General features: G+C 52.2%; 1 protein-coding gene across 2 annotated transcripts in view; it reads right to left on the bottom strand.

The window, feature by feature from the left end:
• Positions 1-2,157: 2,157 nt before the first annotated feature.
• Positions 2,158-20,447, bottom strand: part of PLD2 (phospholipase D2) — a 55,862-nt gene continuing 37,572 nt past the window's right edge. For both annotated transcript variants that reach the window (XM_077261607.1, XM_077261605.1), the window contains exons 15-25: positions 19,101-19,224; positions 18,550-18,668; positions 18,355-18,468; positions 8,782-8,886; positions 7,884-7,972; positions 7,348-7,461; positions 6,973-7,022; positions 6,376-6,513; positions 6,120-6,273; positions 5,771-5,885; positions 2,158-5,688 (exon numbers count right to left, since the gene is read on the bottom strand). In XM_077261607.1, the coding sequence (XP_077117722.1) occupies positions 5,464-5,688; positions 5,771-5,885; positions 6,120-6,273; positions 6,376-6,513; positions 6,973-7,022; positions 7,348-7,461; positions 7,884-7,972; positions 8,782-8,886; positions 18,355-18,468; positions 18,550-18,668; positions 19,101-19,224 (1,347 nt within the window). In that variant the 3' untranslated portion in view covers positions 2,158-5,463. The remainder of the gene's footprint in view (positions 5,689-5,770; positions 5,886-6,119; positions 6,274-6,375; positions 6,514-6,972; positions 7,023-7,347; positions 7,462-7,883; positions 7,973-8,781; positions 8,887-18,354; positions 18,469-18,549; positions 18,669-19,100; positions 19,225-20,447) is intronic.

The raw sequence follows: 20,447 nt of genomic DNA, 5'->3' as shown, positions 1-20,447 counted from the left end.
TCTGTTGTGAGGTGCACCTTTCCACTGCTTGCCTCAGTGCATGGACAATGCGGTCTTTGACATGCTGGTGGAGGGCTGGGATGGCTTTTCTTGCAAAGTGCCGACTGGGTAGGTCATAGCGTGGTACTGCGTAGGCCATAGCGTGGTACTGCGTAGGCCATCAGGTCTTTGAAAGCTTTGCTTTCAACCAACCAGTAGGGCATCATCTCTAACGAGATTAGTCTAGCACTGTGGGCGTTCAAACCCTGTGTACACGAATGAGAGGATGAGTACTTTTTTTTTCCTAACGAGAGTCTCTTGTAGGGTGAGCTGGACTGGAGAGCTGCACATGGTGGAACTAGCGGTGGGGGTGGTGGACATGGTGGATTGAGAGAGGGTTGGTGATGGTATTCTTGATGTTGGCCTACATACAGTGTTTCCTACCAAGAACCTTGTGATTCCGACTGCTTTAGCCTTGCGACGATAACTCCACATTTGCTGCTGGTGGTGTCCTAACCGGTGGGCTTACAGTGAGGGAAGCAATATAGCGTTGCTGACTACCTTCATTCTGAGCAGGTGCACCAACGGTACGGGACATTTGGTAGTTAGTCCAGGCTTGCAAGTGCATGCTGGTTAAATGTCTACGCATGCACGTTGTATTTAAATTTTGAAGATTCTTCCCTCTGCTAAAGGTCTTTGAGCATTTCTTACAGGTAACTTTTGACTGATCATTCGGATCTTGGTTAAAAAATTGCCACACTGCACTCTTCCTACTATGGAATTCCTTTTCAGGCATTGCACACTGTGCTACTTTCACCGGATGGCCACGCTGTCCTAAAACTGTTTTTGACAAACGTTTTTGGCCTGATACGGGCCTGCCAGATGACAGCTGTTGCGATGTAGATGGCTGCTGAGGAGCATCCTCCTCCGCTTCTGAGCTACTGGCAGCGGCACCCTCTTCCCCCAATGGCTGCCAATCTGGGTCAACAACTAGGTCATCTATCACCTCCTCTTCAATGTCATGTGCACCTTCCTCTGTGTCACCGTGTAAGGTGATATAGCGTCCGGGACGGGGCACGATAGTCTCATCAGGGTCAGATTCAGGCTCAGTACACTGCAAGGGCAATGTAGTGATCTGAGTCAATGGAACAGCATAATAATCTAGCTGTGGCTGTGTATCAGTGCACTCCATGTCCGATTCATCTTGTAATGGGCAGTTAACAATTTCCCTTTCTAACCCAGGCACGGTATGTGTAAAGAGCTCCATGGAGTAACCTGTAGTGTCGCCTGACGCATCCTTCACTTTTGGTTTGGGTGAAGGACACAAGGAAGCAACTTGCACTGACGACTCGCTGCTTTTATATTTTGAACTTTCTGAAGAGGAGGCGAAAGAGCTAGAGGCTGAGTCAGCAAGGAAAGCCAAAACTTTTTCCTGCTGCTCCGGCTTTAAAAGCTGTTTACCTACTCCCAGGTAAGGGAGCCTTCGAGGCCTTGTGTAGCCAGACGATGACGCTGGCTCAACACCTCCAGCCTTAGGTGCTATTGTGCTTTTCCCACTACCACCAAATGCACCACCACCACCATCAGTACCAGCTGACAACCTACGCCCACAGCCTCTTCCACCAGACTTCCTCATTTTTTGGAAAATCTAACCAAAATAACAACCGTTATATGGTACTGTAAAACAAGGTAGAAGGTGTATATAAACTTGAGAATTTAAATCTCCCTTTTTTGGGGGGGAGACAGAACCAAAACTCAGGCCCTGTGCATAAAACAACACAATGTAAGTGGCAGAAAGTGGCTGGCTGATATACGACAAACTAACAGGACAGAAATATATCCACTTTGTGAGAATTTGAATCTCCCTTTTTTTGGGGGGAGACTGAACCAAAACTCAGGCCCAGTGTATAAAACAACGCAATGTGAGTGGCAGCAAGTGGCTGGAAGATATATGAAAAAAGACAAGGACTGTAGCACAATTTCAATCTCCCTACAATGATCTCAGGACAAGTATGGCAGCAATAAAAAGGACTGCTGCACACAAGTGTGGACAATTAAACAACTGAAGCTCGGAGACTCTTTCGTCACATAATCCTCAGTCTTTGTGCTTCTGCATACGCTTCACCCAATATACTCTGTGCTGGAAACATCGCAATAAATCTGAGCTAACGAAGTGTAGTAGATAAAATACAATGAGTGTTTATTGGTAGAGCAGCCTCCAGTTATTGCAACGATTGTTAGTGTTCACCCTTTATTAAAACAGGTCGCTGCGTGGAAGACATGGTCCTATAGGAGAATGCATAGTCAGAAGTCACCATCATAATGATCCTATAAGAGGCTGAAGAGTCTGTTCTCTGTACTGCAGCATGGTGCGGGGTCACATGAGATGAATGTCCGCCATGTGTGGACCCCAAGTCCTAAATCACACATCCCCATTTACCAGCCGGAGTCCCAGACATGGATACGGAGTCCTGCCTTCTGGACTGCCGAGGTCAGAAGGAAACAATATCAGAAGGGACAATGCAGGGAGGCCGGGGACACAGAGGGATGGCCAGGGACACAGGAGGAGGCCGGGGACACAGGAGGGACGGCCAGAGGGAGGCCGGGGACCCAGAGGGGTGATCTCTGGGGGATACGGTGCACACAGAGGGGGGATCTCTCCAGGGGATACGGTGCATGCTTGGGAATCTCTCCAGGGGATACAGTGCACACGGAGGGGGGGATCTCTCCAGGGGATACAGTGCACACAGAGCGGGGATCTCTCCAGGGGATACGGTGCACGCAGAGGGGGATCTCTCCCAGGGATACGGTGCACGCAGAGGGGGATCTCTCCCGGGGATACGGTGCACAACAGGGGGGGGTAGGGATCTCTCCAGGGGATATGGTGCACACAGAGAGGGGGGGGATCTCTCCAGGGGATACAGTGCATACAGAGGGGGATCTCTACAGGGGATACGGTGCACACAGAGGGGGATCTCTCCCGGGGATACGGTGCACGCAGAGGGGGATCTCTCCCGGGGATACGGTGCATGCAGGGGGGGGGGGGATCTCTCCAGGGGATACAGTGCACACAGAGGGGGATCTCTCCAGGGGATACAGTGCACACAGAGGGGGGATCTCTCCAGGGGTTACAGTGCACACAGGGGGGGGATCTCTCCGGGGGATACGGTGCACACAGAGGGGGGAATCTCTCCAGGGGATACGGTGCACGCCAAGGGGGATCTCTCCAGGGGATACGGTGCACACGGGGATGGGGGGGGGGGGAGTCTCTCCAGGGGATACAGTACATAGAGGGGGGATCTCTCTAGGGGATACGGTGCACACAGAGGGGGGATCTTTCCAGGGGATACGGTGCACATAGAGGGCGGGGGGGATCTCCCCAGGGGATACGGTGCATACAGAGGGGGATCTCTACAGGGGATACGGTGCACACAGAGGGGGATCTCTACAGGGGATACAGTGCACGCAGAGGGGGATCTCTCCCAGGGATACGGTGCACGCAGAGGGGGGGATCTCTCCAGGAGATACGGTGCACGCAGATAGGGGGATCTCTCCAGGGGATACGGTGCACACAGAGGGGGGATCTCTCCAGGGGATACGGTGCACACAGAGGTGGGAATCTCTCCTCCAGGGGATACGGTGCACGCCGAGGGGGATCTATCCAGAGGATACGGTGCACACGGGGGGGAAATCTCTCCAGGGGATACAGTACACACAGAGGTGGGATCTCTCCAGGGGATACGGTGCACACGGAGGGGGGAATCTCTCCTCCAGGGGATACGGTGCACGCCGAGGGGGATCTATCCAGAGGATACGGTGCACACGGGGGGGGGGAATCTCTCCAGGGGATACAGTACACAGAGGGGGGGGTCCAGGGGATATGGTGCACACAGAGTGGGGATCTCTCCAGGGGATACAGTGCACACAGAGGGGGGATCTTTGCAGGGGATACGGTGCACACAGAGGGGGGGCGGATCTCTCCAGGGGATACAGTGCACACAGAGGTGGGATCTCTCCAGGGAATACGGTGCACACAGAGGGGGGAATCTCTCCTCCAGGGGATACGGTGCACGCCGAGGGGGATCTATCCAGGGGATACGGTGCACACGGGGGGGGGGGAATCTCTCCAGGGGATACAGTGCACACAGAGGGGGGATCTTTGCAGGGTATACAGTGCACACAGAGGGGGGATCTTTGCAGGGGATACAGTGCACACAGAGGGGGATCTCTCCAGGGGATACAGTGCACACAGAGGGGGGATCTCTCCAGGGGTTACAGTGCACGCAGGGGGGGATCTCTCCAGGGGATACGGTGCACACAAGAGGGGGGAATCTCTCCAGGGGATACGGTGCACGCAGAGGGGGATCTCCCCAGGGAATACGCTGAACAGAGTGGGGATCTCTCCGGGGGATACGGTGCAGAGTGGGGATCTCTCCAGGGGATACGGTACATAGAGGGGATCTCTCTAGGGGAAACGGTGCACACAGAGTGGGGATCTCTCCAGGGGATACAGTGCACGCAGAGGGGGGGGATCTCTCCAGGGGATACGGTGCACGCGGAGGGGGATCTCTCTCGGGGATACGGTGCACACAGGGGTGGGGGGATCTCTCCAGGGGATACGGTGCACACAAAGGGGGGGGAATCTCTCCAGGGGATACGGTGCACACAGAGGGGGGGGGATCTCTCCCGGGGATACGGTGCACACGGGGGATCTCTCCCGGGGATACGGTGCACACGGGGGGGGGGGATCTCTCCGGGGGATACGGTGCACACAGAGGGGGATCTCTCCAGGTGATACAGTGCACACAGAGGGGGGGGATCTCTCCAGGGGACACTGTGCACACAGAGGGGGGGGGGATCTCTCCGGGGGATACGGTGCACACAGAGGGGGATCTCTCCAGGTGATACGGTGCACACAGGGGGGGGGGGATCTCTCAAGGTGATACAGTGCACACAGAGGGGGGACCTCTCCGGGGAATACGCTGAACAGAGTGGGGATCTCTCCGGGGGATACGGTGCACAGAGTGGGGATCTCTCCAGGGGATACGGTGCACACAGAGGTGGGGATCTCCAGGGGTGATACGATGCACACAGAGTGGGATCTCTCCTGGGGATACAGTGCACAAAGAGTGGGGATCTCTCCGGGGGATACGGTGCACACAGAGGCGAGGGGGATCTCTCCGGGGGATACGGTGCACACAAAGGCGGGGGGATCTCTCCAGGGGATACCGTGCTCACAGAGGCGAGGGGGATACGGTGCACACAAAAGTGGGATCTCTCCGGGGGATACGGTGTATACAGGTGAGGGATCTCTTTTGATCATTTATGAATGTGGTGGTCTCACGCCCGCTATGGCTTCTCTCGCAGAGCATGGAGGGGGCATGTGTACCACGATCCAGTCACACTATGAATGACAAGTCTTTAGATCCGGCAGATCCTCTATGTGTTGGACATTGCAGAATCGGATTTGATCCCCTCCGGTGTTCACGTCCACACCTCGGTGGGGATCACTCCTTCTTTGCTGCCGAGAGGAGGTAGAAGATTCTCCTCAACAAGAAAGTAGAGGGGGAACTCCACCAGATGCCCCCGCACCCGGGCCAGGATCTGGCGGGAGAGCTCAGGGTCCGTGCTGGCCAGGCTGGCCACGGTGGTGTAGACCTGCCGCACCCGATGGCTCTGCACAGCGTTGGTCGGGAGGCAGCGGAAGACCTGGGAGACAAGAAGATGGAGGAGAGATTAGAGCAATCATCTGCTGCAGCTCCGGGTGTGACTAGAGATGCCAGGCCGTTACCTGGTCGTACAGCGCCGTGTTATTCAGGGACGTCTGCGTCCAGAGCTCAAAGAACGGATCTGACACCGGATCAGAGACGTCCAGACATGGCGGAGTGTGTGCCCCGAGCAGCGTCCTGGAGAGAGAGGGAGAAGTGAGGGGGCGTACCGGGAGATAATGGGGGAGTAGTATGGTACCGGGAGATGATGGGGGAGTAGTATGAGGTGGAGGATGGTACCGGGAGATGATTGGGGAGTAGTATGAGGAAATGTATGGTACTGGGAGATGATGGGGGAGAAATAGAAGTATGAGGAGGACTTGTATGGGACGAGGGGATGATGGAGGAGTAGTGTATGACATAATCTCTTACATGAAGCAATCAGTGCGCAGGCTGAGCGCGTATCTCCCCGCCTGGTACGGCTCGCCATTCATTACGGACCTCTCGTACTCCGTGTCTTCCACTATTATGGCCAACTCGCTGTCCCTCCTTCCCAGCATGCTCCGGTCATTGATATTTGCCGAGCCTCCACAGAGAGACAGAAATGGAGACGTCATACAGAGCGATGCCTCGAGCTGCGGAGAGGAGAGCGCCATCTACACGGTCACCGCCACTATCTGGCACCTACCGATGATGACTCTTCTGTCGTCCACGATCAGCATTTTACTGTGAATGTAAACGAGTTCTGTGACCAGAGATCCATCCGGCATGTCACCATGTGTCCGCAGGCCGCAGACGGAGAGGTAGTGGCGCCAGGCATCGCCCACTGCGGGGAGAGGACGGCACAGGATGACGGGTGAGAGGAGGAGACGAGAGGAGGGCGCGCGACAGGACGAGAGGAGGGCGCGCGACAGGACGAGAGGAGGGCGCGCGACAGGACGAGAGGAGGGCGCGCGACAGGACGAGAGGAGGGCGCGCGACAGGACGAGAGGAGGGCGCGCGACAGGACGAGAGGAGGGCGCGCGACAGGACGAGAGGAGGGCGCGCGACAGGACGAGAGGAGGGCGCGCGACAGGACGAGAGGAGGGCGCGCGACATTACGAGAGGAGGGCGCGCGACAGGACGAGAGGAGGGCGCGCGACAGGACGAGAGGAGGGCGCGCGACAGGACGAGGTGGCATAGTGCTAGTCATTACCCCAATGGTGACATTTCCTCCTCTAATAAACAGCATAGGGGGGCAGGAGCGTGGCGCCACTCTCTGAATATTACATCAGATCTCACTTACTTCCTTCCTTCAGACGAGAAATAATAGAATTGTCCCCACGGCAGAGAGAGCTGCAAAGGAGGAAAGAGAAGACCTCACAAGGGTGCAAGTACCAGGTCCTGAGCAGAATAGCTGTGGGTAGAGTGGCGGGGTCTACGCCGATAAGCATTAGTGGCAACGCAAGGCCAGGCCAGGTCAGAGCGGCCGGCATTTCTAGAGTTGGGCCCGAGTGGCCGGGATGTTTAGACTCTGTTCCGCGTCACATGAGCCTCAAACTTTTCTAATGTGATCTGATGCCAGATACGTCCCCCATTAGAAACAGCCTCAGCTCCATTATTACCGACCCCTGACAACTCCTTCAGGACGTCTGGTGACGAGGTGTCACCGCTGTGTTACCTGTATGTAAAGTGCAGGATGGCCTGGATGGAGTTTCCACCTCCCATGTCAATATTACCCTCGAAGCCGGGTAACAGCGGGATCACAATGAAGACGCGGAACGTTCTGCCTTCTCTGGAGCAATAAAGAGAAATATCCAGGGAGAATTAGATAGCTGTCATGTACCCCGGTTGTCAGTGTCATGGTCTTAGCAACCCTAGCGCCAACATCCCCTCAACCCCCAGCGTCATGGTCCCCGCAACCCCCAACGTCATGGTCCTTGCAACCCTCAACGTCATGGTCCTCGCAACCCTAGCGCCAACATCCCCTCAACCCCCAGCATCATGGTCCCCGCAACCCCCAATGTCATGGTCCTCGCAACCCTAGCGTCAACATCCCCTCAACCCCCAGTGTCATAGTCCCGGCAACTCCAACATCATGGTCATTATCCTCTAACCTGAGTATTATTGTACAAGGCATGCTGGGAGATGTAGTCACGCATTGCACAGTCACACGAATACATATGATCTGGAGGACACAAGGGTATGTCTCCTCACCTGTGAGCCCAGAATATGCGCTGGACGATGGCGTCTGAGATCATGTTCTGGATTGTTCTTCCCTCGGTAGAACTTATGAAAAACTGATTCTAGAAAGACAGAGAGGAGATGACAGGGACACCCAGGCGACGGGGACACCCAGGCTATGGGGACACCCAGGCGACGGAGCGATGGCTCCCTGCAGCGGTGACTACACCAGGCTACAATCATTGCCACCATCACCACTGACAGACGAGGACACTACAACTTCTTATCTGCTACACAATAACATTCTTGTGTTAATTTGTGAGTAAGTAGTTGAGTAGTTGTCCTCCTCGGAGGGTGAGGAGGACAATCTTGGATTGGACAATGGCTTACAAAGGTGGGCTCATCACTGGTGAGAGGAACAAGGGTGGGTACAGAAATTTTAGAGGGACAAATCAAAACACAAGTCAAAAAAAAATAAAAAAAAAGTTTTACCCCCTTTTTTTTTTTTTTTTTTTTTTTTTTTTTTAACTCCAATGGAGTCAAATCATAAGATTGCACTAATGGCATTGAGATTTATACAGCACCCATTTACCATAAAAGTAGTGCGCGCCCCCTGGTGGGTGTCATCCTCAGCTCTCCTGTGTGTGACAAGGGGACCCCTGATTTGAAGTCACATGCAAATTATCGTGGAAATACATTGTGGCTGTGTCCCTACACAGATAACATTAACACACCCCTAAACACTTCAGGATGTGGGTTTAAACTTCGATTTTTCCGCTCTGGTACATTGGATTTTTAAATGACGAGTATTAGTATCATTACTGCACTACCAGGACCTATACCACTACTGGTGTCACTAGTAACACGTCCTGGGGTGCGTCCCAGTGCACAGATCACACATGTAACACGCTAGTATACGGACCGGACTCACCTCTATATACACGTAGTGCTCAGCCTGGGATATACAGTGCAGGTATGCATTCAGGATGGAGCACTCATTACAGCCGGCAGACCAGCGATCAACTGAGCGCAGCACCTGGAAGAGAGCGGCCGAGGCACAGGACACGTCAGGATCGGCAGAACACCGCACACTATATATAGAGCTCCGGCCGGGGCACAGAACACCACACACTACATCCAAAGCTCCAGCCGGGTCACAAAACACCACACACTACATACAGAGTTCCAGCCGGGGCACAGGACACCACACACTACATCCAGAGCTCCGGCCGGGGCACAGGACACCACACACTACATCCATAGTTCCAGCCGGGGCACAGAACACCACACACTACATCCAGAGCTCCGGCCGGGACAGAGAACACCACACACTACATCCAGAGCTCCGGCCGGGGCACAGAACACCACACACTACATCCAGAGCTCCGGCCGGGGCACAGAACACCACACACTACATACAGAACTCCGGCCGGGGAACAGAACACCACACACTACATCCAGAGCTCCAGCCGGGGCACAGACCACCACACACTACATCCAGAGCTCCAGCCAGGGCACAGGACACCACACACTACATCCAGAGCTCCGGCCGGGACAGAGAACACCACACACTACATCCAGAGCTCCGGCCGGGGCACAGAACACCACACACTACATCCAGAGCTCCGGCCGGGGCACAGAACACCACACACTACATACAGAACTCCGGCCGGGGAACAGAACACCACACACTACATCCAGAGCTCCAGCCGGGGCACAGACCACCACACACTACATCCAGAGCTCCGGCCGGGGCACAGAACACCACACACTACATACAGAACTCCGGCCAGGGCACAGAACACCACACACTACATACAGAACTCCGGCCAGGGCACAGAACACTACACACTACATCCAGAGCTCCGGCCGGGGCACAGAACACCACACACTACATACAGAACTCCGGCCAGGGCACAGAACACCACACACTACATACAGAACTCCGGCCGGGGCACAGGACACTACACACTACATAGAGAGCACCGGCCGGGGCACAGGACACTACACACTACATCCAGAGCTCCGGCTGGGGCACAGAACACCACACTACATCCAGAGCTCCGGCCGGGGCACAGGACACCGCACACTACATACAGAGCTCCAGCCAGGGCACAGGACACCACACACTACATCCAGAGCTCCAGCCAGGGCACAGGACACCACACTCTACATCCAGAGCTCCGGCCGGGGCACAGGACACCACACACTACATCCAGAACTCCGGCCGGGGCACAGAACACCACACATTACATAGAGAGCACCGGCCGGGGCACAGGACACTACACACTGCATCCAGAGCTCCGGCCGGGGCACAGAACACCACACACTACATACAGAGCTCCGGCCAGGGTACAGAACACCACACACTACATAGCTCCGGCCGGGACAGAGGACACCACACACTACATCCAGAGCTCCAGCCGGGGCACAGAACACCACACACTACATACAGAGCTCTGGCCGGGGCACAGAACACCACACACTACATCCAGAGCTCCGGCCGGGTCACAGAACACACACTACATCCAGAGCTCTACCCGGGGCACAGAACACCACACACTACATCCAGAGCTCCAGCCGGGTCACAAAACACCACACACTACATCCAGAGTTCCAGCCGGGGCACAGGACACCACACACTACATATAGAGCTCCGGTCGGGACAGAGGACACCACACACTACATACAGAGCTCTGGCCGGGACAGAGGACACCACACACTACATCCAGAGCTCCAGCCGGGGCACAGAACACCACACACTACATACAGAACTCCGTCCGGGGCACAGAACACCACACACTACATCCAGAGCTCCAGCCGGGTCACAAAACACCACACACTACATATAGAGCTCCACCCAGGGCACAGAACACCACACACTACATCCAGAGCTCCACCCGGGGCACAGAACACCACACACTACATCCAGAGCTCCGGCCGGGGCACAGAACACCACACACTACATCCAGAGCTCCAGCCGGGGCACAGAACACCACACACTACATCCAGAGCTCCGGCCGGGTCACAGAACACACACTACATCCAGAGCTCCACCCGGGGCACAGAACACCACACACTACATCCAGAGCTCCAGCCGGGTCACAAAACACCACACACTACATCCAGAGCTCCACCCGCGGCACAGAACACCACACACTACATCCAGAGCTCCGGCCGGGTCACAAAACACACACTACATCCAGAGCTCCACCCGGGGCACAGAACACCACACACTACATCCAGAGCTCCAGCCGGGTCACAAAACACCACACACTACATCCAGAGTTCCATCCGGGGCACAGGACACCACACACTACATACAGAGCTCCGGCCGGGGCACAGAACACCACACACTACATCCAGAGCTCCAGCCGGGGCACAGAACACCACACACTACATCCAGAGCTCCGGCCGGGTCACAGAACACACACTACATCCAGAGCTCCACCCGGGGCACAGAACACCACACACTACATCCAGAGCTCCAGCCGGGTCACAAAACACCACACACTACATCCAGAGTTCCAGCCGGGGCACAGGACACCACACACTACATCCAGAGCTCCACCCGGGGCACAGAATACCACACACTACATCCACAACTCCGGCCGGGGCACAGAACACCACACACTACATCCAGAGCTCCAGCCGGGGCAAACAGAACACCACACACTACATCCAGAGCTCCGGCCGGGTCACAGAACACACACTACATCCAGAGCTCCACCCGGGGCACAGAACACCGCACACTACATCCAGAGCTCAAGCCGGGTCACAAAACACCACACACTACATCCAGAGTTCCAGCCGGGGCACAGGACACCACACACTACATCCAGAGTTCCAGCCGGGGCACAGAACACCACACACTACATCCAGAGCTCCGGCCGGGGCACAGAACACCACACACTACATCCAGAGTTCCAGCCGGGGCACAGAACACCACACACTACATACAGAGCTCTGGCCGGGACAGAGGACACCACACACTACATCCAGAGCTCCAGCCGGGGCACAGAACACCACACACTACATATAGAGCTCCGGCTGGGTCACAGAACACCACACACTACATACAGAGCTCTGGCCGGGACAGAGGACACCACACACTATATACAGAGCTCCGGCCAGGGTACAGAACACCACACACTACATATAGAGCTCCAGCCAGGGTACATAACACCACACACTACATATAGAGCTCCGGCCGGGGCACAGAACACCATACACTGCATACAGAGCTCTGGCCGGGACAGAGGACACCACACACTACATACAGAGCTCCGGCCAGGGTACAGAACACCACACTGTCATGGTTCCCAATGGCAAGGGAACGTCAGAGAACTTAAACTACAGACTAGCTCCTGGGTGATGGAATCTCGAGCTGACCGTGGGCTAAGCCTACCACACAACTAGCAGTGGCCGGGTGGCGTACCTACGTTTTATCCCTAGACGCCTAGCGCCAGCCGGAGGACTAACTAACCCTAATAGAGGAAAAGACAGACCTGGCTTACCTCTAGGGAAATTCCCCCAAAAAGGAGACAGAAGCCCCCCACATATATTGACGGTGAGTTCAGAGGAAAAGACATACGCAGTATGAAGGTAGGTTCAGCAAAGCGAGGTCCGCTTACTAGATAGCAAGAAGATACAATAGGGAACTTCACGGTCAGCTGAAAACCCTATTAAAATACCATCCCGAAATTACTTTAAGACTCATGTGTCAACTCATGACACCGGAGTGGCAATTTCGGCCCACAAGAGCTTCCAGCTACAGAAAAATAACATTACTGTGAACTGGAACAAAAATGCAAAACAAACTTAGGACTAAGAGTCCAACTTAGCTGATAGTAGTCTAGAAGCAGGAACATGCAACAGAAAGGCTCTGGTTACATTGATGGCCGGCACTAGAATAACTGAGCAGCAAGGCTAAATAGGATACACCCATATCCTGATGGAAACAGGTGAACAGAGAAAGTGAAGCACACAAGTCCAGTACCACCAGTGACCACCGGGGGAGCCCAAAAACCAAATTCACAACAGTACCCCCCCCTCAAGGAGGGGGCACCGAACCCTCACAAGAACCACCAGGGCGATCAGGATGAGCCCTATGAAAGGCACGGACCAAATCAGAGGCATGAACATCAGAGGCTGTCACCCAAGAATTATCCTCCTGACCGTAGCCCTTCCACTTGACCAGATACTGAAGTTTCCGTCTGGAAACACGGGAGTCCAAGATCTTCTCCACAACGTACTCCAATTCACCCTCAACCAACACCGGAGCGGGAGGCTCAACGGAAGGCACAACCGGTACCTCATACCTGCGCAATAATGACCGATGGAAGACATTATGGATAGAAAAAGATGCTGGGAGGTCCAATCGAAAGGACACAGGGTTAAGAATCTCCAAAATCTTATACGGGCCGATGAACCGAGGCTTAAACTTAGGAGAAGAAACCCTCATAGGGACAAAACGAGAAGACAACCACACCAAGTCCCCAACACGAAGACGAGGACCAACACGACGACGGCGGTTAGCAAAATGCCGAGTCTTCTCCTGGGACAACTCCAAATTGTCCACCACCTGTCCCCAAATCCGATGCAACCTATCCACCACAGTATCCACTCCAGGACAATCCGAAGACTCCACCTGACCGGAAGAAAAACGAGGATGAAACCCCGAATTGCAAAAGAAAGGAGAAACCAAAGTGGCAGAACTAGCCCGATTATTGAGGGCAAACTCCGCCAACGGCAAAAAGGCAACCCAGTCATCCTGATCCGCAGACACAAAACACCTCAAATAAGTCTCCAAGGTCTGATTAGTTCGCTCAGTCTGGCCATTAGTCTGAGGATGGAACGCAGACGAAAAAGACAAATCAATGCCCATCCTAGCACAGAACGCCCGCCAAAATCTAGACACGAACTGGGTCCCCCTGTCAGAAACGATATTCTCCGGAATACCATGCAAGCGAACCACATTTTGAAAAAACAGAGGAACCAACTCAGATGAGGAAGGCAACTTAGGCAAGGGCACCAAATGGACCATCTTTGAAAAACGGTCACACACCACCCAGATGACAGACATTTTCTGAGAAACAGGGAGATCAGAAATAAAATCCATAGAGATGTGAGTCCAAGGCCTCTTCGGAATAGGCAAAGATAACAACAATCCGCTGGCCCGAGAACAACAAGGTTTGGCCCGAGCACAAACATCACAAGACTGCACAAAAACTCATACATCTCGAGACAGGGAAGGCCACCAGAAGGACCTAGCCACCAAATCCCTGGTACCAAAGATCCCGGGATGACCTGCCAACACAGAAGAATGAACCTCCGAGATGACTCTACTGGTCCAATCATCAGGAACAAACAGTCTACCAGGCGGGCAACGATCAGGTCTATCCGCCTGAAACTCCTGCAAAGCCCGTCGCAGGTCTGGGGAAACAGCAGATAATATCACCCCATCCTTAAGGATACCTGTAGGTTCAGAATCACCAGGGGAATCAGGCTCAAAACTCCTAGAAAGGGCATCCGCCTTCACATTTTTAGAACCTGGTAAGTATGAGACCACAAAATTAAACCGAGAGAAAAACAACGACCAGCGCGCCTGTCTAGGATTCAGGCGCCTGGCAGACTCAAGATAAATCAAATTCTTGTGATCGGTCAATACCACCACCTGATGTCTAGCCCCCTCAAGCAAATGACGCCACTCCTCAAAAGCCCACTTCATAGCCAAAAGCTCCCGATTACCAATATCATAATTTCGCTCGGCGGGCGAAAATTTTCGAGAAAAGAACGCACAAGGTCTCATCACGGAGCAGTCGGAACTTTTCTGCGACAAGACCGCCCCAGCTCCGATCTCGGAAGCATCGACCTCAACCTGAAAAGGAAGAGTAACATCAGGCTGACGCAACACAGGGGCGCAAGAAAAGCGGCGCTTAAGCTCCCGAAAGGCCTCCACAGCAGCAGGGGACCAATCAGCAACATCAGCACCCTTTTTGGTCAAATCAGTCAAAGGTTTAGCAACATCAGAAAAACCAGTTATAAATCGACGATAAAAATTAGCAAAGCCCAAAAATTTCTGAAGGCTCTTAAGAGAAGAAGGTTGCGTCCAATCACAAATAGCCCGAACCTTGACAGGATCCATCTCAATGGAAGATGGGGAAAAAATGTACCCCAAAAAAGAAATCTTTTGAACCCCAAAAATACACTTAGAACCCTTCACACACAAGGAATTAGCCCGCAAAACCTGAAAAACCCTCCTGACCTGTTGGACATGAGAATCCCAGTCATCCGAAAAAATCAAAATATCGTCCAGATACACGATCATAAATTTATCCAAATATTCACGGAAAATGTCATGCATAAAGGACTGAAAGACTGAAGGGGCATTTGAAAGACCAAAAGGCATTACTAAATACTCAAAATGGCCCTCGGGCGTATTAAATGCGGTTTTCCACTCATCCCCCTGCTTAATTCGCACCAAATTATACGCCCCACGGAGATCAATCTTAGAGAACCACTTAGCCCCCTTTATTCGAGCAAACAAATCAGTCAGCAGTGGCAGAGGATACTGATATTTGACTGTAATTTTATTCAAGAGTCGATAATCAATACACGGCCTCAAAGAGCCATCCTTTTTAGATACAAAGAAAAAACCGGCTCCTAAGGGAGATGAAGAAGGACGAATATGTCCCTTTTCCAGGGACTCCTTAATATATTCTCGCATAGCAGCATGTTCAGGTACAGATAGATTAAATAAACGACCCTTTGGAAATTTACTGCCCGGAATCAGATCTATGGTACAATCGCAATCTCTGTGAGGAGGTAGTGAACCAAGCTTAGGCTCCTCAAAAACATCACGATAATCAGATAAAAATTCCGGAATCTCAGAGGGAATAGATGACGAAATGGAAACCAAAGGTACGTCCCCATGAGCCCCCTGACATCCCCAGCTTAACACAGACATTGCTTTCCAGTCAAGGACTGGGTTATGAGATTGTAACCATGGTAATCCGAGCACCAAAACGTCATGTAGATTGTACAACACAAGGAAGCGAATCATCTCCTGATGGTCTGGATTCATACGCATAGTCACTTGTGTCCAGTATTGTGGTTTATTACTAGCCAATGGTGTAGAGTCAATACCCTTCAGAGGTATAGGAACTTCCAGAGGCTCTAGATCAAACCCACAGCGCCTGGCAAAGGACCAATCCATTAGACTCAAAGCGGCGCCAGAGTCGACATAGGCATCCGCGGTAATTGACGATAATGAACAAATCAAGGTCACAGACAGAATAAACTTAGACTGTAAAGTGCAAATTGAAATAGACTTATCAACCTTTTTTGTACGTTTAGAGCATGCTGATATAACATGAGTTGAATCACCACAATAGAAGCACAACCCATTTTTTCGCCTAAAATTCTGCCGTTCGCTTCTGGACAGAATTCTATCACATTGCATATTTTCTGGAGCCTTCTCAGAAGACACCGCCAAATGGTGCACAGGTTTGCGCTCCCGCAAACGCCGATCAATCTGAATAGCCATTGTCATGGACTCATTCAGACCTGTAGGTGCAGGGAACCCCACCATAACATCTTTAATGGCATCAGAGAGACCCTCTCTGAAATTCGCCGCCAGGGCGCACTCATTCCACTGAGTAAGCACAGACCATTTACGAAATTTTTGGCAGTATATTTCAGCTTCATCTTGCCCTTGAGATAGGGCCATCAAGGCTTTTTCAGCCTGAATCTCTAAGTTAGGTTCCTCATAAAGCAACCCCAAAGCCAGAAATAACTCATCCACATTGAGCAACGCAGGATCCCCGGGTGCCAATGCAAATGCCCAGTTTTGAGGGTCACCCCGCAGCAAGGAAATTACTATCTTAACCTGCTGTGCGGGATCTCCAGCGGAGCGAGATCTCAGGGAAAGAAATAATTTACAATTATTTTTGAAATTCAGGAAACGAGATCTATCCCCGGAGAAAAATTCTGGTATAGGAATTCTAGGTTCAGATATAGGAGCATGAATAACAAAATCCTGTAAATTTTGAACCTTCGTAGCAAGATTATTCAAACCTGTAGCCAAAATCTGAGGATCCATTTTAATCAGGTGAGATCAGAGCCATTCAAGGATTAGAAGGAGAGAGAGAGAGAAAGGCTGCAATTAGAGCAGAAATGCAACTGAGTCAACTAAAAAGCAAGCTCAGAAGGAAAAAAAAAAAAAAAAAAAAATCTGCAGACTTCTTTTTCTCTCCTTTCTTCTGCCAACGGTTTTAACCCTTGGCCGGCCATACTGTCATGGTTCCCAATGGCAAGGGAACGTCAGAGAACTTAAACTACAGACTAGCTCCTGGGTGATGGAATCTCGAGCTGACCGTGGGCTAAGCCTACCACACAACTAGCAGTGGCCGGGTGGCGTACCTACGTTTTATCCCTAGACGCCTAGCGCCAGCCGGAGGACTAACTAACCCTAATAGAGGAAAAGACAGACCTGGCTTACCTCTAGGGAAATTCCCCCAAAAAGGAGACAGAAGCCCCCCACATATATTGACGGTGAGTTCAGAGGAAAAGACATACGCAGTATGAAGGTAGGTTCAGCAAAGCGAGGTCCGCTTACTAGATAGCAAGAAGATACAATAGGGAACTTCACGGTCAGCTGAAAACCCTATTAAAATACCATCCCGAAATTACTTTAAGACTCATGTGTCAACTCATGACACCGGAGTGGCAATTTCGGCCCACAAGAGCTTCCAGCTACAGAAAAATAACATTACTGTGAACTGGAACAAAAATGCAAAACAAACTTAGGACTAAGAGTCCAACTTAGCTGATAGTAGTCTAGAAGCAGGAACATGCAACAGAAAGGCTCTGGTTACATTGATGGCCGGCACTAGAATAACTGAGCAGCAAGGCTAAATAGGATACACCCATATCCTGATGGAAACAGGTGAACAGAGAAAGTGAAGCACACAAGTCCAGTACCACCAGTGACCACCGGGGGAGCCCAAAAACCAAATTCACAACACCACACACTACATATAGAGCTCTGGCCAGGGTACAGAACACCACACACTACATATAGAGCTCTGGCCAGGGTACAGAACACCACACACTACATACAGAGCTCCGTCCGGGGCACAGAACACCACACACTACATACAGAGCTCCGGCCGGGTCACAGAACACAACACACTACATATAGAGCTCCGGCCGGGGCACAGTACATTGTACACTACATCCAGAGCTCCGGCCGGGGCACAGGACACCGCACACTACATTTAGAGCTCCCTGCTATTTCTCAACCCACACAGCACTCAATCTACACAGTGCGGCACTATATGTTGTATGTGTGCAGGGTGCTTGGAGCACCATGAGAAGGTATCACTATAGCTGAACACAATTATGTTCCCTTTCCCTCTCCCAGTTACTAGTGTCTCCTCCTATAGTATGCGAATCCCCATCAGTGAGGACAGACTGTAATGCCCCACACTCAGTACCGCACCTGCACGTTGGCGCTGTGACACCCAGGTACGGAGTAATGATATTTGTCCGCAGTGCACTGAGACTTAGGAAGCAAATATGGAAACTCCGATCCTTTATATTTGCTTTTCATCGTCTACAACACAAAATAAAGTGTTAATGAGGATCACTGACAGCAAGGGTTAATAACATTGTGTGCGTCCTTTGTCAGCATCACCTTGTTAAAGTTCCACCGCTGGATAAAATGTCGGGAGGCATCTCTGGCGGCTTTACCATGAATCACAGCACCCACATCTCTCCAAGGCATCCGCGGGTTCTTCATCCGATCAATGAAATCTGGAATTATAGATAGGAGAAGCTATGAGTCTCCTCCCCCTGCAGGGTGATACAGATAGGAGGAACTAGGAGTCTCCACCCCCTTCAGGGTCACACAGATAGGAGGAGCTACGAGTCTCCTCCCCTGCAGATAGGAGGAGTTACGAGTCTCGTCACCCCTTTAGGGTGATACAGATAGGAGGAGCTATGATACTCTTCCCCTTGCAGGGAGACACAGAAGCCGTGAGTCTCCACCCCTTGCAGGGTGATACAGATAGGAAGAGCTAGGAGTCTTCTCCCCCTACAGGGTGATACAAATAGGAGGAGCTAGGAGTCTCCCCCCCCTGCAGGGTGATACAGATAGGAGAAGCCAAATATCCGCCATCTGCAGGGTGATACAGATAGGAGGAGTAATACATTGGCTCCTCCTCCTTGTAACAGTTCGTCTCTTACCCTCGAACGGCTTGTCCAGTTGCACCCAGTCTTTGAGGATGAGGTTACTGTAGTCTTTGCCCATCCAGGTCTGGCACATCATGGCGGCTTCCTCTGTAGAAGGGTCGGTGGCTGTGTTTCCATTCTGGTGAGAGACAGCGGGAGGCCACCCTTAAAGGAGCAAAGAGACAACCAACAAAGGGACAGACAGTGAAAGAGAAGAGGTCAGAGACAGGAGAAGATATAGGAGGGTTACATGTTGCTCACAGGTGTAGTAATGGCGGTTACATGGAGGGAGGATCAGTAGGAGGCCCTATATTAGGTGGATGGAGTAACAGGCGAGTGTACAGAAGAAGACGGGAGCGGTTATTAGGAGCAGTAATGGCGGTTACATGGAGGGAGGGTCAGTAGGGGGCGTTATATTAGGTGGATGGAGTAATAGGTGGGTGTACAGAAGAAGACGGGAGCGGTTATTAGGAGTAGTAATGGTGGCTACATGGAGGGAGGATCAGTAGTGGGCGCTATATTAGGTGGATGGAGTAATAGGTGGGTGTACAGAAGACAGGAGCGGTTATTAGGAGTAGTAATGGTGGTTACATGGAGGGAGGATCAGTAGGGGGCGTTATATTAGGTGTATGGAGTAATAGGTGGGTGTACAGAAGACGGGAGCGGTTATTAGGAGCAGTAATGGTGGTTACATGGAGGGAGGATCAGTAGGGGGCGTTATATTAGGTGGATGGAGTAATAGGTGGGTGTACAGAAGACGGGAGCGGTTATTAGGAGTAGTAATGGTGGTTACATGGGGGGAGGATCAGTAGAGGGCGTTATATTAGGTGGATGGAGTAATAGGTGGGTGTACAGAAGACGGGAGCGGTTATTAGGAGCAGTAATGGTGGTTACATGGAGGGAGGATCAGTAGGGGGCGTTATATTAGGTGGATGGAGTAATAGGTGTGTGTAGGGAAGAAGACGGGAGCGGTTATTAGGAGCAGTAATGGTGGTTACATGGAGGGAGGATCAGTAGGGGGCGTTATATTAGGTGGATGGAGTAATAGGTGGGTGTACAGAAGACGGGAGCGGTTCTTAGGAGCAGTAATGGTGGTTACATGGAGGGAGGATCAGTAGTGGGCGTTATATTAGGTGGATGGAGTAATAGGTGGGTGTACAGAAGACGGGAGCGGTTATTAGGAGCAGTAATGGTGGTTACATGGAGGGAGGATCAGTAGGGGGCGTTATATTAGGTGTATGGAGTAATAGGTGGGTGTACAGAAGACGACGGGAGCGGTTATTAGGAGCAGTAATGGTGGTTACATGAAGGATTAGTAGGGGGCGCTATATTAGGTGGATGGAGTAATAGGTGGGTGTACAG

This window comes from Ranitomeya variabilis, chromosome 5 (genome assembly GCF_051348905.1).
Source record: "Ranitomeya variabilis isolate aRanVar5 chromosome 5, aRanVar5.hap1, whole genome shotgun sequence".
Taxonomy (NCBI): Eukaryota; Metazoa; Chordata; class Amphibia; order Anura; family Dendrobatidae; genus Ranitomeya; species Ranitomeya variabilis.
The sequence above is the reverse complement of the archived record's forward strand: the minus strand, read 5'-3'. Positions and strand labels throughout refer to the sequence as shown.